This window comes from Rana temporaria, chromosome 2 (genome assembly GCF_905171775.1).
Source record: "Rana temporaria chromosome 2, aRanTem1.1, whole genome shotgun sequence".
Taxonomy (NCBI): Eukaryota; Metazoa; Chordata; class Amphibia; order Anura; family Ranidae; genus Rana; species Rana temporaria.
In genome coordinates this window covers 72,150,021-72,167,976 of record NC_053490.1, presented here as the reverse complement: position 1 = coordinate 72,167,976, position 17,956 = coordinate 72,150,021, and the positions used below count along the sequence as shown (strand labels likewise).

The window sequence follows — 17,956 nt, the reverse complement described above, 5'->3', positions numbered from 1 at the left end:
CTTGAAACAAAAAGCTTTTGGCTGGAGTTCCACTTTCAATGATCTTGGGTGGGGAGTAATGGGGAAGGAAATGTTAGAAATACACATTTGACTAGACATGTGCACAGAAAAAAAAAAACTTTTTTTTTTGTTCCGTTTCGTATCGTTCCGTAGGTTCGTTTCCGTTCGTTTTTCGTAAGACGCCCGTTTTCCTGTTCGTTCCCGTTTGTTTTTTCGTACGACGTGATTTTTTCGTATTCCGATCGTTTCGTATTTTGGTTACCGTTTTATTTTCGTACATGCGGGATGGTTCGTTATTCTGTTTAATTCATGTTCGTTACTTGTTAGACAATAATTTTCATGAATTTTCGTCATTTTGTACTTTCGTAAATATATCGCGGGATTCGCGGCACTTTCAACACGCGGCTCATCCATATTAACTATTGTTAAGCCCCATACACTTGGTCAGACTTTTTTAACAACAAACATAAAAACGATCGTTTTACCGAACGTTTGTTCGTTTTTAAACTCCATCAGAAAACCATTTTTGGGTTCCAGGTTCAAAAGTCTGGCCAACTGATCTCCCTTCAGACGAAAATCTACAGAAAAGTTTATTTGGCTTTACTGTACTACTGTACTCAGCACAAAAGAGAAGCTGCTTCACTAACTAACTACACTCACTGCCCATTCAAAAAAACGAAAATTACATCTATAACAAAAGATTTGCATTCTGTATTTTGAAACGAAATTACGAACAGAAAAAAGGAATTCAGAATACAGAATGCAAATCTCTAGTTATAGATGTCATATGAACATACGAACAGAAAAAGGATTCAAACAAAATACAGAATGAAAATCTTTTGTTAGATGTCATATGAACAATGAACATACGACTGAAAATCAAAATACGAACAGAACAAGGATTCAAACAAAATACAGAATGCAAGTCTTTTGTTAAAGATGTAATTTTCGTTCTTTTGCCGTTTTCGTTTTGTCGTATTTTCGTCGGATCGTTCGTTCGTATTTGCGGTTGTTCGTTATGCGGCTCATTCGTAATTCCGTCGCTTTCGTATTTTGGTGCTTTCCTTTTTTCGTATGTACACATTATTCTGCGGGTACGAAAATTAACATTTTCGTACGAAAATAACATTCGTACGAACGGGAATGCACATATCTACATTTGACCCTCTAACTAAAATAAAATTAACACTTATAGGAAGGAGGTCTTCTTATATTGTTTAACTGATTTTTTTTAGGTTAGTTGCAATTGTCTGTAATTTTTGTAGTCTGTGATTGAGTTTTTATTTTATTAATTTATTTTTAGAAATTGAGTTTAAGGAAGGTGAAACCCAGCACATTGTGGAGATTGAAGTGCTGTATGATGGAGTTAGAGAGATGAGGGAAGCCTTTACTATACATTTGAAACCAGATGAAAACATGGTTGCGGAAATTCAGGTATTTATTCCCTATTAATAGATGTCTTTTCGTTGCTGATGCTCAGTCTGTGTTTATGTAAATAGTTAGTAATTAGACACTACCACACATATTGCATATATTTTTAAATATTTCATATTGAAAAATCATTAAAGAGGAATTTTTGTCCCCCTTGGGTTAATTTTATTAACCCTTTCTTGCCTGTTCTGCTGGGGTGAATTGAAAAAATCTTCTCACCCGCCCAGCAAATCCAGCACTGTCCTGAAACTCATCCGCTGGCTGAAAGCTGCCACAATGTCAGGCCTCCAGAACAACATACTCAAGGAGGTGCTGGGAACCTTTAGAAGTTCAATAGCTCTGGCGAGGCAGCTCTCACACAGCAAAGCTTCACTCGATGAGCACCCAACAGTAGTTCAAACCGTAGAAATATGGATAGGAGCGCCAGGCTAAAACCAGATAAAATAGTCCAAGATCATTTAAATTTTAAAGAGTATGCCATCTTTGTGACATCATCGGGAGCTCTTCTGTCTCTTCCAAGTCCTAGCAGCTTGATGACACTGCACTGTGCATGGGCAGTGGGTTAAAAACAGCCCCAAAGAATCCTGGGATCCCTGACATGGAGCGGGGGGACATCATTCTGACCTAGATGTAAGGTCCCTTCCATACGGGGCGGATCCGCTTGCAGTGGTCTGCCAGCTCAGTGGGAGATCTCTCCGTTGATCTCCGCTGGATGACAGGTCCCTCTCTGTTCACTGAGCGGGGAGGGACTTGTCGAGCGTTGCTGTCTCCTATGGAGAGATCGGAAGAAAACGGACAGCATGTCCGTTTTCATCAGATCTCACCCTATCCGATCCGCCATGGACAGATGGCGACGTATCGCCATCCGTCTGATTTTAGCGGATCGTCAGCGGACATCCGACGTTCCATAGAGAAGCATGGAACAGCCGTTCAGGTCCGCCAAAAAAACTGAATGGAGGACCTGAACGGTCCGCCCGTGTAAAAGGGGCCGAAGACAGAAAGGCTAAAGTTCTGGCTGTACTCTGCTGAAAATAGGATCCCTCCACAATTTTTTTTTTTTACAAATTCCTAAAGGGTTTGAGAAGGAGCATTAATGAATGGAAAAAGTGAGTAAGTTCTACTTTTAAAATAGGTATAGATTACTCATGAACATAAGAAAAATACTCATCTCCAACAATTAATGGAATAGTTTTTTACATGACAACTGTTTAGGTCATTCAGCAGGGCCATGGGCCATACACAAACATTATTAGTGTTGAGCAGAATACGCCATATTCGATTTCGCGATATATCACGAATATATAGCCGAATATTCGAGAAATATTCGCTAAATTCGAATATTCGTGATATTTTATCGAAATGAAATGTTTGCGAAATTTCGCTATTGCGAATGCGAAAATAATTGCGAAATTTCGACAACTGCGGTAGGAGCACTCTGATTGGCTCAGAATATTCGTGATATTTTATCGAAATTTCGCAAAATGCGAATGCGATATTTATTGCTGAATTTCGACAACTGCGGTAGGAGCCCTCTGATTGGCTCAGAATATTCGTGATATTTTATCGAAATTTCGCAAAATGCGAATGCGATATTTATTGCGGAATTTCGACAACTGCGGTAGGAGCACTCTGATTGGCTCAGAATATTCGTGATATTTTATCGAAATTTCGCAAAATGCGAATGCGATATTTATTGCGGAATTTCGACAACTGCGGTAGGAGCCCTTTTGATTGGCTCAGAATATTCGTGATATTTTATCGAAATTTCGCAAAATGCGAATGCGATATTTATTGCGGAATTTCGACAACTGTGGTAGGAGAACTCTGATTGGCTCTGATGCAAAAGAAGGGCGGAGAAAATAATCGCGCAATATTCCTATTGCCGAATATTCGCATTGCGAATATTCGGCAATATAAAATGATCGCTTCAGCTACTCGGCCCAAGGTCTCTAATCATACCAGCAATACTTTTAGACGTCGATGGAGATCACTAGGATGTGATCTGTTCTAAAAATAAAATTGAAAAAATCCGAATATTCGGAATAGCGAATATTGACCGCGAAATTCGAGATATTCGCGAATACTCGAATATGCCATATTCGAGCCGAATATTCGCAATACGAATATTCGTGAGCAACACTAAACATTATTACTTTCCTTTTTCTGTATTATACTTTATAACAGAAATGATGAGCACAACACATAAATAAATATATATATATATATATATATATATATATATATATATATATATATATATATATATATATATATATATATATATATATACTGTATACGCATATATGTGTGTGTGTGTGTGTGTGAAACAATGTTGTTTGCAGCTTTTGCCCAATTATTTTGAAATGCCATTCTTTGCCATTACTATTTGCACTGCTTATTACCAGTGAAAGGAAAGGCAGACACAAGTTAAAAGTCATTAATAGAGACTATGGGCCAGATTCACGTAGAATCGCGGCGGCGTAAAGTATCGTAGATTTTTCATCGGACGTGCCTGATTCACCAAGCACTTGCGATGAGTCCATTCCCTAATCAGTTTCATTATTTTTATTTTTCGTCTCGTTTGAACACGGCTGAGATACACATATAGGCAGGCATTCGTGAAATGCAACATTGCCAGTTGACTTTTCTTTAGATTGAGGTTGTGCTTTAGAGAAAAAAGGTCACTCTTAGGTTTTTGCAAGAATCTGAGCAGTTCTTTCAATATTATAATTCTGCAGGTTTTAAATATTTCTATTTACTTTCTACTTACGATGACTGAAGAGTCATGAGTGAATTTTAACTACAGCGCTAAGTAATGTGACACTTTTATATACATCAAGGACACAGCGTGTGTTATCATCATGAGCTCAAGCAGTTGGCAGAGCAGCAGCTGTCTGACTTCGGATGATCTTTGATCTTTAACTTTCAGGGCCTAGAGTCATCTTCACACAGAGAAAATTATATATATTTATGTATATTTATTATAAGTAAACCTTCTTCTTTATGATTTTAGCCTATTCCAACCCTTTCCAAAACAAATACAGTAAAACCTTGGTTTGTGAGTAACTTGGTATGAGAGCGTTTTTTAAGACAAGCAAAATGTTTTAATACATTTTTCCTTGATATACAAGCGATGTCTTGATATAAGAGTAGCGTCATGTCACAACTGAGTATAAAAAAGAAGAGAGGATCCTCTAAGTGTAGCAATATGGTTACATTTAATGAAGGTACAACACTTAGCAACTTATTGTTACACTTAGAGGTGCATCTCTTCTCTTTTATACCCTGTAAAAAAATGCTTTGATATACAAGTGCTTTGGATTACAAACCTGTTTCTGGAACAAATTATGCTCGCAAACCAAGGTTTTACTGTACATGGTTGGACATAGACTTAAGGTATAGTATGATCATTTGTAGACCATTCACGCGGTGCAAGCTAAGCACTTGTTTGTATCTTTAATTAAAGTGATATAATGTCTGTGGGTGCCTTCCCTATCCTAATGTTGTGTGATATTTAACATTTTTAGATGGCTAAAGCCATTGTTTACATCGAGGAAATGAACAGCATGGCAGACGTGACGTTCCCCTCAGTTCCCCAGGTTGTTTCTCTTTTTATATATGATGACACCTCTAGAGCCAAAGACAACCCCAACCCTGTATCTGGGTATCCTGTTGCCTGCATTACAGTAAGTATTATGTAGGACATTTACAGGAGTCTGAAACAACAAATGGTGTAAATTTTCCAATAAAGCAGATAATAGTTTTTGCATTCCTGCATTAAACAAGATACAAGTTGGGAGTTTGCAAGAAATATTCTTCTAGGACAATAATATACACTGTAAGATTCTAGCAAATTTAAGTGCAGATCCTGACCTGCTTTTGTCCTGTACTGAGATAGGCCGTTCCAACTAGATGAAATCTTTCTAAATACGTTCTATTTAAAGGTATGGCATATTTATAATCTCACAACCAGTCCTCTGGGGATATTTATAAAGTATCAAGAAATACCTGGCACATTCACTGGATTTGCAGAACTTCCCCCAACCTTCACTGCATGCGGTAGTTATGTGTATGATCTGAGCAGCGATTGTAGCAATCAGACAATAACAAACTTGAGCATTTGAGGGGCTTCTGACTGAACACTGGTATTTTCTGTCATGTTGGAAAATATTGGTGCACAATATGGACAAAACTAATAGCCAATGCACAGTATGAACAAGAGCAGGCCAAACTATCCCTATCTGTTATTCTGGGTCAGAGATCTGCCCACACGCGTCCCTTCTTTTTCCTTAACTTCTGGAGTAGTCAACTCTTTTCATCAATCTTAATATGAGGGACAAGTATACATGGGGCCTGCCTTTGTAATTCATGATCAGAAGTAGTCAAGAGCCAATTAGCAGAGTGCTATTGGTCCCAGGGATTATCCAACTCCCAACAGCAATCCCACTTCTACAGCTGTGCGTCTCCTCCCCAGTGGCTCAGCATTGTCACTGCTGAGAAAGAGGTAGGTTGCTCCAACAGCCATAGCTTCAATAACAGCCCTACCCCTCTTCAGCAGTGCAATAGAGAGCTGACACCAGCAAAAACAGGCTACAGCCCCAGGCACTAATGACATGACCCACAACAAGAAAAGCTGGAACTGCAGTAGATATCCTCAAGTATGTTTTATTGCAATAGATAGCCATGCGTAAGGTCCTAAAGTGATTGTAAAGTCTCGTTTTTTTTTTCTATTAAAATAACAAACATGTTATATTTGCATGCTCTGTGCAGTGGTTTTGCACAGGGCAGCCCAGATCCTCTTCTACTTGCGTCCCTGGCTGGAGATCCTGGCCCCTCCCTCCTGTTGAGTGCCCCCACAGCAAGCAGCTTGTTTTGGGGGCACCTGAGCCAAGCTGCAGGTCCGTGTATCCATTCAGACTTGGAGCCATGGTTTGCCCCGCCCCTCTCCTCATTCAACTATCCATTGACGCCATGAATGTATCTTGAAGAGACAACCCTGCCCTTCACCAAATATAAGGTTGGCCTCTTACCAAATATGAAAGATCCCCACCACATAGATCAGACAGGCATGAAAAAAACAGACCTCCAGACATTCATCAATGGCAAGAGTAGGACACCAACTTCCAGTTTCAGTGATTCCAAGGATCAAGCCACATCCGCACTCATGGAGGGTGTAAAGCTGCCAAACAATCTATTTAAAATAATAGACAGGTACTTACAGAGCTAAAGGAAATACAGCATGTCACAGCATGTACTAATGCCTCACTGCTGGTCACACAGTGACACACGTGACTGTGACCGCTTTTAAAAACTGCAGAAAGCGTATTTTGGGATGATTATTTTAGTAACTGGGATTGTTTTTATAAGGTCTCTTTGTTACTGCGGAAAGTGAGCCACATGTAGGGACCTAGGTGCTGTTTTGGTGCATTATTTTCTTTTGTGTCTTTGAACACGTTCTCTTTCTTACAGGCTTGCAATCCTAAATATTCAGACTATGATAAAACTGGCTCTATATGCACCAGTGAAAATATCAATGACACGCTGACCCGTTACCGCTGGTTGGTCAGTGCCCCCAAGGGTCTGGATGGAGTGACCAGTCCTATGAGAGAGGTGGACTTTGACACATTCTTCACATCCTCAAAAATGATCACTCTGGATTCTATATATTTCCATGCCGGTTCTCGGGTGCAGTGTGCGGCGCGTGCAGTTAACTCAGAAGGACATGAAGGTCTGGAACTTCTGAGTACCATTGTGACAATAAGCACGGATGATGGTGAGTTATGTTGCAATTCTGTATATTTTTTGTACATAGACTAGCAAGATGATTGTTTCTGGGACAATGACTCCTATATCTCTGGGCCTAATCGGATCTCAAAAGATCATTCTTGGGGGTTAAAATTATTTAAATTGGTTAGATCTATGGAATAATTGTTATTGTTTCCTCAGGACAAGTATGTGTGTTTGCTGCATGCACGGACATACTAATTCATTCAATGTTATTGTGAATTCACCTACAAATATAATATGCTTATAGTTTTCACCCATTTGACTGCAGTTTGGGGTCTACTAATAATATTATTATACAGGATTTATATAGCTCCAACAGTTTTCGCAAAGTTTACAACATGAAGGCAGACAGTACAGTTACAGTACAATTCAATACAGGAGGAATCAGAGGGCCCTGCTTGTTAAATCTTACAATCTAAAAGGTTAGAGGGGGCAAGTGATACAAAAGATAATAACTGGGGGATTCAGAAAAATAAGTACAGTTGTTAGGTGAAGGTAGGATAGGCTTCTCTGAAGAGAAGGGTTTTCAGAGATTGTCTAAATGTAGACAGAGTAGGAGAGAGTCAGACGGATTGGGGTAGGGAGTTCCATAGGATGGGATAGGCTTGGGAAAAGTCCTGTATGAGCTTGGGAGATAGTGGCAATGGAGCTAGAGAGCAGTAGGTCTTGGGGGAAATGAAGATCATTTTTTGGTTGGGAGTTTGAGACTAGGTTAGAGATGTAGCTGGGGGCCAAGTTGTAGATGGCTTTATAAGTTGCTAGTATTATGAATTAATTTTTTGGGTGAGCAGAAGCCAGTGGATGGATCTGCAGAGGGATAGCGGACACTGAACGGTTGGTAAGGTTGATGAGTCTGGCAGCAGCATTCATTATGGACTGAAGGAAGGCTAGATAGGCTATGTAAAGGTAAGCCAATGAGGAGGGAGTTGAAAAAGTTGAGATGGGAGAAAAACAGGGAGTCAGCTATAAACGTAGTGGTGCCATTGGTTAGGAAGGGAGATGTTGCATAGATTGAGTCGGCAAACATTGGACAGTGATTAGGTCTATGGAAAGTTTAGGTTTCAATCGGGTATTGCCAAATGATCTCTGAATGTTGTTTCTCCCCTCACAGGTCTTTGCCAGCCTAGAGTGGCCGGAGCAGTGGGAGCAGAACCATTCTCTGCTAAAATGCGATATACGGGACCGGAAGACCCTGACCATCCAAATCTCATTAAAGTCACCGTTACTCTGCCTCACATTGATGGTAAGCCATACATAATGTTTCAGCATAAATTGTTCAATATAAAAAAAAATGGAAGATTGCGCTACTTTAACTGGCAGTGCTCGGTCATGCAACACTGTATGCTAATTACATTTATATCATTGTTTTCATTCAACTAGCGCCTTCTTCTGGTGTTATTTCACCAAAACCCGTGGAAAAAAACATGTTTTTCTTAGTTTCTGTTATAAAATTCTGCAAACAAATTAACGCAAATCAGTGTACACTATTTAGTCTGTGTGGAAGTTATAGAATCTACAAACTATGATCAAGATTGATACATTTTCATATATAGATATATATAGATATCTATATACATATAGATATCTATATATAGATATCTATATATGAAAATTGATCAATCTTGATGTTCTGACAGCCCAACTCATTTATTGAGGCCCTAAAATGCCAGGGCAGTACAAATACCCCCCAATGGACAAAAAGTAGACAGTCCAATGTATTTAGTAGGAGACATGATGAAGTTTTATTCAGTTGTAATTTTTTGTCACGTTTTTTTGGAATATAAGGAAATTAAATAAAATGTGTTTTGTTTCACAATTTGTTTACATACTTTCACCAGTTCAATACAGCATTATAATATGACTGGTGTGGCAGTGATCAGGGATACTGACTGGTGACAGTAGGTAAAAAAAATAAAACATTTAAAAAAAATTGTTTTTAATAATTTCTAATAATTATTAATCATAGTGACACGGTACTACTCTGGGCAAGGGATCAGAATGGCTTTCATTCTTTAAAGCTTACTGTTGTGATGCTGTGATTGGCTACAGCTAATCACATGGTATAGGGCTCAGTAATTGGCCCAGTTACCATGTGATAGCTGTGGGCCAGTCACAGCATCACAATAGTAAGAAAGCTTACTTTCATGACAGTTTTGCTTACATTGTAATCATGTGATCATTATGATTGGTCACCGAGCACCGTGATTCGGTGTGTCCACCAGACACAGTGGTCATGGAATCACACCGTTGTGCACCCCAGGGTACACGTCAGTGCGCATGTGCCGCAAGCTTGCAGTAAATGTACTGTGGACAGGTGGCAAGTGGTTAACACATGAGTAGAATTGCATCTGAAAATTCTATATTTTTTACATTTTCTAATGTTTAGTTAAGTCAAATCGATGTTCGTTTTTAGCAGGGAGAAAATTCGAAGCATCACGATGGAAAAAACATTTTGATCGAACAAAATTTTAACGATAAAAGTGGTTTTCATTCAGGAAAAATTGTGTATGTTGTAATGAAACCTGTTTAATACTTCTGGGATTCCATTCAAGTAGCAGGTCTGGATGAGATTTTAAGAAATTTCAAATTAAATTAGTTGACTTTTGAATGAAATTAGTTGATGGCAAAGTGAAAAATTTCCATTGGAAAGTTAAAACCAAATTCTACTTGTGTCTACAGAGCTTAAACCTTCCTAAAAAAAATGTATGGCTGGACTTACAATTAAAATAAAACTTTGGGGCAGTGTTTTTTTTTGAGTTGTGTAGATTTGCTGTGCTAATTCAGAAGTAACAATAAATCTAGAGTTTAATTATTTGACTTTACCTAAACAACCCACTCTCTAGTTGTCACTGTGCAGTTTATATGACTTTTCTTTGCATAACTCCCATCACAACGGAAGAATACAGACATACACTTAGTGCTTGATGGTTTTGTTTCTAAAGGATAAAAGCTCCTTTGAAACCGATAGTTATGTATTTACAAGAAAATGTCACTAATAAAATGTGTTATTTACTATGTGTGTATTTTTCCATTTTAGGCATGTTGCCGGTTGTTTCAACAAGAGAAATGTCTAACTTTGAGCTAACGCTCAGCCCCGATGGTACTCGGGTTGGAAACCACAAATGTTCCAATCTTCTAGACTTCAATGAAGTTAGAACAAATTATGGGTTTTTAACAGATGCCACCAAGAACCCCAATGTCATAGGCGAGACGTCTCCTTACCAGTACAGCACACAGCTCCGTGGCTCCAATACACTGCGTTTCTACCGCAATCTGAACCTGGAGGCCTGCCTGTGGGAGTTTTCCAGCTATTATGATATGTCTGAACTACTGACGGAATGTGGAGGAACAATCGGAACTGATGGACAGGTATGTTGCTTCATAGCCTAATATTCTACACAATATATTTAACTGCAGCATTTTTTTATAAATTAACACTTAACAAATTCTCAACACCCACAGTTGACAGTGACCATGAAATATTTGTGACTCATTTCTGAGTGTTGGGCTTTCTGTGCAGTCCAGAATACAGGTTCAATCATTGAAATAAAAAAAGTAGGGCTGGGGAAATTAAAGATTAATTCCCCGATTAATCTTTAATTTTTTTGATCGATCAAAATTCTTGACGTCACCGGACAGCCTGGACAGTGAAGCCTCTTACACACGACCGAGGAACTCGACGGGCGAAAAACATTGTTTTCCTCGTCGAGTTCCTTGTTAGGCTGTCGAGGAACTTGACAAGCCAAGTTTCTCCATTCCCGTCAAGGAAATAGAGAACATGCTCTCTTCTTGGCTCGTCAAGTTTCTCGACAGTTTCCTCGATGAAAATGTACACACGACCGGTTTCCTCTGCAAAAAAATATCTCCCAGCAAGTTTCTTGCTGGTTTTTACCGAGAAACTCGGTCGTGTGTACGAGGCCTGAGACTTACCCTGCTGGATGCGAGCAAACTGTACCCATTAGATTGAGGTACCTTTGCATCTGTGGAGCAGGAGGATGCATCAGGCTCCATCAGGGGAAGGGGGCAAAAATAACCATCGTCTTCCTGTCCTAAGCAGTTTTGTGCAGACAATTCTTTGTGTAACATCTGTTCAGTTCTTCAGGGTATATTGTCAATAAAATGCGATCGTGCCTGCTTCCAGAAAATTTAAACACTCTGGTATGTCTGCGTGACGGGCTAAAGTGATCCCTACTTGCCTACTATAAAGTGACTGACAATCAATATACTAGATACGTTTTATAATTAAAGTTAAACTAACTTGATATGTTTTTCTTAAAGTTTAATAAGAAAAAATTACTTATGTCAGTGCTACAGTTTGAATTTAAAACGTATTTGTGTGAACTGTGAAGTAAAGTTATGGATTGTGGAAACTAACTAGTGTCGGGTGATTGTATATAGTGTATACCACATTTACCACTGACTAATGCAGAGTTGCAATGCAAGGAGATCAGTTAAAAGTAGTTGGATCTGTATGTGCATTATAATTCATCGAAATTAGTCGATAAATCGATTAAAAAAAATCGATTAATCGAACACGAAAATTTTAATCAGTAACAGCCCTAAAAAAAGATATTATACTTATCTGCTCGTGAGCTCGGCTGTGCGCGTCCATAGACACACACAGTGCGGCTCAGCCATGCCCTGTTCCTCCCTCTGAGAATTGACTATGAAAAGAAGAAAAGAGAGCATTGGCGCTGCAAATGGGAAAATGCTGAATCAATGGAGGAGTCAGGTAAGCTTTTAGAGGGGGGGGGGGGGCAGACAGTGGAGCATTTTTTACCTTAATGCATAGAATTTAATAACGTAAAAAAAAATGGCTTTAACACTCTCCTCCTTGAAACCTAAAATGTGTCCTTTATTTAAAGAGGAGCTCCAGGCTTCTTCAGAAAAAATTCAGCAGCTACAAATACTGTATTAGGACACTTAAACGTCCAGAAATCCAGCGGTGTCTTCACCCAAAACCATGCGGCTTCACAGCCGGTTCCCTACTGTGCATGTGTGAAGCACTCTGCGCTTTGCGAATTGCCCAGCGATAGGGGAAGGAGGGGGGAAATGTCTGGCTGAGTTTGCCGTGGCAAAGTCATACAGAAGTTGGAACGGGTACCTGTCAAAACCAGGTACCCACTCCTCCTTATCCCCTGAAAGGTGCCAAATGTGGCATCAGAAAGGGGGGCAGGCAAACAAGCGGAGCTTTCCCTTTTGGGGGGTGGAGCTCCACTTTAAAATCAAACTTAAACCTGAAATGTAAAGCTGAACCTGATCCTACAACTTAAGCCTTAACTTGAGCCTAAACCCTACTTTTAATCCTCACATTTGAACACACTGAATATTACTTAACACCCCAAAAACATTATGGGGTAGATTCAGATAGGGGCGCGCAATGATCCGGCGGCGCAGCGTATCGTATTTACGATACGCCGCCGTAACCTACAGGAGCAAGTGCAGTATTCACAAAGCACTTGCTCCGTAAGTCGCGGCGGCATAGCGTAAATGGGGCCGGCGTAAGCGTGCGTAATTCAAATGTGGAAGGGGGGCGTGTTTTATGTAAATGTATGATGACCTAACGTGATTGACGTTTTGCATGCGCCGTCCGTGTACATATCCCAGTGTGCATTGCTTCCAAGTACAGCGCAACAACGTATTGTTTTCGACGTGAACGTAAATTACGTCCAGCCCTATTCGCGAAATGACTTACGGAAACAACGTAAAAAATTCAAATTTCGAAGCGGGAACGACGTCCATACTTAACATTGCGTGTGCCTCCTAATAGCAGGAGCAACCTTACGCAGAAAAAGCCTTTACGCAAACAACGTAAAAAATTACCGCCGGGCGCACGTACGTTTGTGAATCGGCGTAGCAGTTGCAATTTTATATGCCAACGGGTATTGTGCTCGTATGTATCAAATCTATATTTTCAGCAAAAAATATGCAATTATTTTTATTGCACACAAACACAATATTAATACCTAATGGCATGGATAATGGATAATATAAAAAGATAACATTCACTTCACTGGGAATCTGTGAGGGTTTAACAAACTTTTTAAGGCAAATATACACATTTGTGGCTATTTGGAATGGAGCACCTGAGAGATGCTTATATGAGGGGGAAATGGCAATTATTAGGAAAAACCTGCTTGGCCAATCACTGACCCCCAAGAGTGTTCCGCCATGCTTAGTTAGGACATGTCATTATAGATGTGTGAATATAAGAACATTCCTCGATCTCTCCAAAAAGTTCCTGCTTGCAAAAGTACAGGTAACTTTGAATATATCACCCCTTTGAGGCCGAAACACGAGATGAAATTTAGTCCTTTTCACTTTTTATAGCTTATGAGTTCATGTCTATGCGTGAAACACAACATATATGGAAAATGTATTGATTCTGTTTATTTTCTTTGAAGTGGTAACAGCAGGTAACACAGTCTTAGGAACCACGCTCTTCTCTTTTATCCTCATTACTGACAGAACTTTATTTAGTATCTCGTCTATGTGAAACATCAAAGACCTCCCGGTATTTCTTAGCAGCGGCATAGGCACTTATCCACATAGCTAAGTTTGAATAAATAAAAATAAATAAGGCAAATGTTTAAGATATTGATAGATGCCAGATCTGTGCCACGTTAGTCCGGGCAGATGGCAGGTCCAAATGTCAAGTGTCACCTAATAAAAAGCCTTTTAATAGATGATTATGAGCATCATTATAAGTATGATCAAAATAAATGTAATGTTCCATGGGCAGAGACATTGTAGAATTGATGCCAGTTTCCATAAGCATACATAGGAGGCAGAGCTGAAAAATAATGTAAGGTATTTATAGGCCAGTGTCTGCAATAGCAGAGAGCAACCAACATAAATGTTCCATATTTAGGGCTGCAACAAGAGAGCTGGCTATGTGTTGCAACAGATCTCCTTGCCATTGTTGCAATGGGCCAGACGAGTCAAATTTCCATTTCAATTTAGTTTTAGTTATAGTCTTTTAACTAAAATGCCATTTTAGTTTGTTGTATTTTAATCATCTGAATTGTTTTAGTTATAGTTGTATTTTAGACATCAGAATTGTATTTTAGTCGGCTAAATTCTGCAGTATCATAAACAAACAAAAATATTGCTTTTTGACAAACAGAAGTGCAACTTTAAACTATTAACCTCCCTGGCGGTATGATTCTGTCTGAAATTACGTACCAAAAGCGGTACAATTATTTTGCAAGGAAATTTGGCGTTTTATACTGTAGGCCTGCAATTCTTAGGAATAACTCACTTAAATCTGACCAAACAAGAGTCTAGTAGGCATCCCGGGTATGATTTTTTTTAAAAAACAAAATTATAAATTATAATATAATAAATAATTTTAAATAATTATAACAAATAATAATATAATTATAATAAAAATTATTCAATAATGTAATCAACTCAAAATCACTGAAATGTGCTCAGTTGCAGAATTGTCGCTGTCATTACTTTTATTTTTTTATGAAGAATTTCCCCACAAATCGCTATCGCTCAATTCTGCAAGTGATTATAATTTATTATCGCTGTTTTCTAGCTGCTCTAAAATCACTTTTGACATAAAGGGACACTTTTGGTTGCTATGGACAATCTACAGTTTGCAGGCGGAAAGAACAATTTTTATTATATAAAAGAACATGTAGGGCACTGGGCAGACCACTAGGGACAAGGGGGGGGGGGTGTATTTTTTACATACAGTACTGTAATCTATAAGATTACAGTATACTGTATGTATTGTGTTTGTTTACCTTTTTGAATTTGGCGCCGTTCTCCGCTCCCGTGCGTCGTAACGTCGCAGGGAACGGTAATCGGCGGCACACGGGCACTGTGTGAATCGAGCGAGGACCCGCTCGCTCACACAGCGGGGATGCATCGCAGGATCCAGGGACAAGGTAAGTAACTTTGTCTGTGGATTCAGCGAGAAGGTAAGCCGCGCCGCTGCACGCTCTGCACATCTACCCCGAGCGTGACTGGGGGATACCGATCCTAGCATGGAAAAACCACCCCAAGTCACGCTCGGGGATACCGCTAAGGAGGCTAAAAGAAAAAACTGTAAACTCTATTAGCTGTAATGCCATGACCATGCCCGCGGGACCCGTGGTCTCAGTGTCCAGCGATTGTGTCACGGAGTTGCAGAATGGGGGGATGCCTGTGTAAACAAGACTCTCTTTGTACATAGCACATCAATTGTTTACCAGCCCCTTTGAAGGAAGCCTAAAACACCAATATCTCACTTCTATTTGTCCAGCACTACCAGACAATTGCACCAAATACTCTGTGTAGTGGCTACACATTGCATTAGGTGTGTTGCGTTCAAAGTGAAAAGCTGCAGCGCACCACATCCCACATGAAAATGTAGTAAAGGCTACATCTTTTGTAGGGCACTGCAGGTGCTTTGTGAGGGTGCACTGGTGTTCCATTCACATTTTAAAGCTCTTTGCTGCAAAAACCCAGTCGGGCCCTTGGATAATTTATATGTTTTATAACAGTTTTTATTGAGCCTGAGTTCTTATGCCGCGTACACACGGTCAGAATTTCTGACAAGAAAAGTTCGATGTGAGCTTTTGGTTGGAATTTCCGACAGCAAAAATTTGAGAGCTGGTTTTCAAATTTTCCGACGGGAAAAGTTCTTGTCGGAAATTCCGATCGCCTGTATGCAATTCGCATGCTCGGAATCAATTTGACGCATGCTCAGAATCATTGAACTTAATTTTTCTCGGCTCGTTTTAGTGTTGTACGTCACCACGTTCTTGACGGTCGGAATTTTGTGTGACCGTGTGTATGCAACACAAGTTTGAGCCAAAATTCAGTCAGAAAAAAGACCACGGTTTTCTTGTCGGAATTTCCGATCGTGTGTACACGGCATAAGAGTGCATTAAATGTTCTAAATTATAGTTTAACAACTTAACGACCACCCCATGTACATATACGTCCACAGAATGGCACGTACAGGCAGATGGACGTACCCGTACGTCCCTGCCTTTCCGCGGGTCGGGGGTCCGATCGGGACTTCCCCCCACTACATGCTGCGGTCAGAAATCGTCTGGGAGCGATCCGGGATGAGGGGGCGGCTATTCGTTTCTAGCCACCCCCTCGCGATTGCTCCCCGGAGCTGAAGAACGGGGAGAGCCGTATGTAAACACGGCTTCCCCGTTCTTCACTGTGGCTCCGTCATCGTTGGTATCATCCCTTTTATAGGGAGACACAATCGATGACATCAGACCTACAGCCACACCCCCCTACAGTTGTAAACACACACTAGGTGAAACATAACTCCTTCAGCGCCCCCTGTGGTTAACTCCCAAACTGCAACTGTCATTTTCACAATAAACAATGCAATTTAAATGCAATTTTTTGCAGTGAAAATGACAATGGTCCCAAAAATGTGTCAAAATTGTCCGAAGTGTCCACCATAATGTCGCAGTCACGAAAAAAATCGCTGATCGCCGCCATTAGTAGTAAAAAAAATTTTTTTTATAAAAATGAAATAAAACTATCCCCTATTTTGTAAACGCTAAAAATTTTGCGCAAACCAACCGATAAACGCTTATTGCAATTTTTTTTACCAAAAATATGTAGAAGAATAAGTATCGGCCTAAACTGAGGGAAAAAAACGTTTTTTTATATATTTTTGGGGGATATTTATTATAGAAAAAAGTAAAAAATATTGCATTTTTTTCAAAACTGTCGCTCTATTTTTGTTTATAGCGCAAAAAAATAAAAACCGCAGAGGTGATCAAATACCACCAAAAGAAAGCTCTATTTGTGGGAAGAAAAGGACGTCAATTTTGTTTGGGAGCCACGTCGCACGACCGCGCAATTGTCTGTTAAAGCGACGCAGTGCCGAATCGCAAAACCTGCCCTGGGCCTTTAGCTGCATTTTGGTCCGGGGCTTAAGTGGTTAAACGTTGTGTTGCGTCTTATAGAGGAAGGTCTTTTTTTAAATAAATCATGTCTCGCAGGGTCACTTTCAGCTTCCTTCCACAAATACAATTATCCAGGAAAACCTTGTGACATAGGTGAAACATCTTTGTGTCCAGGCTGCACTTTGTCCTATGTTGTCTCAGAATAAATATCACGGCTCGTTAAGCCAGTTATCAGAGTTGCAAAATCAGTGACCGGCTGTTAAACCTTTAAAAGCATTTATGTGACTTTTTGATGATAACATAAGAAGATTGATATGGCTTCCAGAACCAGATTTCTATCTTGTGGTTTGCAGAGGTATTTCTTTTTTATCCATCGGGCAAAGATAGACAAGTAAATCGTTCTTTTACATGCAGCCAAGTGCTGCTTTCTTCTCATCTTCTGCATTTGTCTTCTACACACTAGAATGGCAAAACATGAGATATGAATAAAAAGCTCAGATAAGGAGCTTTAAAGCAATGCTTTTTCTATGTAAATAAATGGCCCAGGCATTTTAAAAATAAAATTACAGCAGTCACTGCATTACTGACCTTGTCTCCTGTTCTGTCCCTTTGCAGAAAGTCTGCGTCTCCACCGGCTCTCTTCTAGCTTGAATGATGGCCAGTGGGGGCAATCATCCTTAATTTTCAGTACACATTTGCATGGCAGAATTTACTTAAAAGTCGTTTTTAATGAAACTCACATCCCTGGTGTATATCAAGGTTTTGCAGCATTCCCTGACTGATAAAATAATAATTAAAATGGTTGTAAATTACTGAAAAATTAAGAACGCATGTACTTCTTTAATGTGTACTTACTGCAAAAC

General features: G+C 39.6%; 1 protein-coding gene across 1 annotated transcript in view; it reads left to right on the top strand.

Moving 5' to 3' along the window:
- The window catches only part of FREM2 (FRAS1 related extracellular matrix 2), a 249,492-nt gene that overhangs the window by 196,879 nt on the left and 34,657 nt on the right, over positions 1-17,956 (top strand). Inside the window, exons 12-16 of the mRNA XM_040340373.1 lie at positions 1,304-1,434; positions 4,959-5,117; positions 6,901-7,204; positions 8,330-8,461; positions 10,256-10,587. Of these exons, the coding sequence (XP_040196307.1) occupies positions 1,304-1,434; positions 4,959-5,117; positions 6,901-7,204; positions 8,330-8,461; positions 10,256-10,587 (1,058 nt within the window). The remainder of the gene's footprint in view (positions 1-1,303; positions 1,435-4,958; positions 5,118-6,900; positions 7,205-8,329; positions 8,462-10,255; positions 10,588-17,956) is intronic.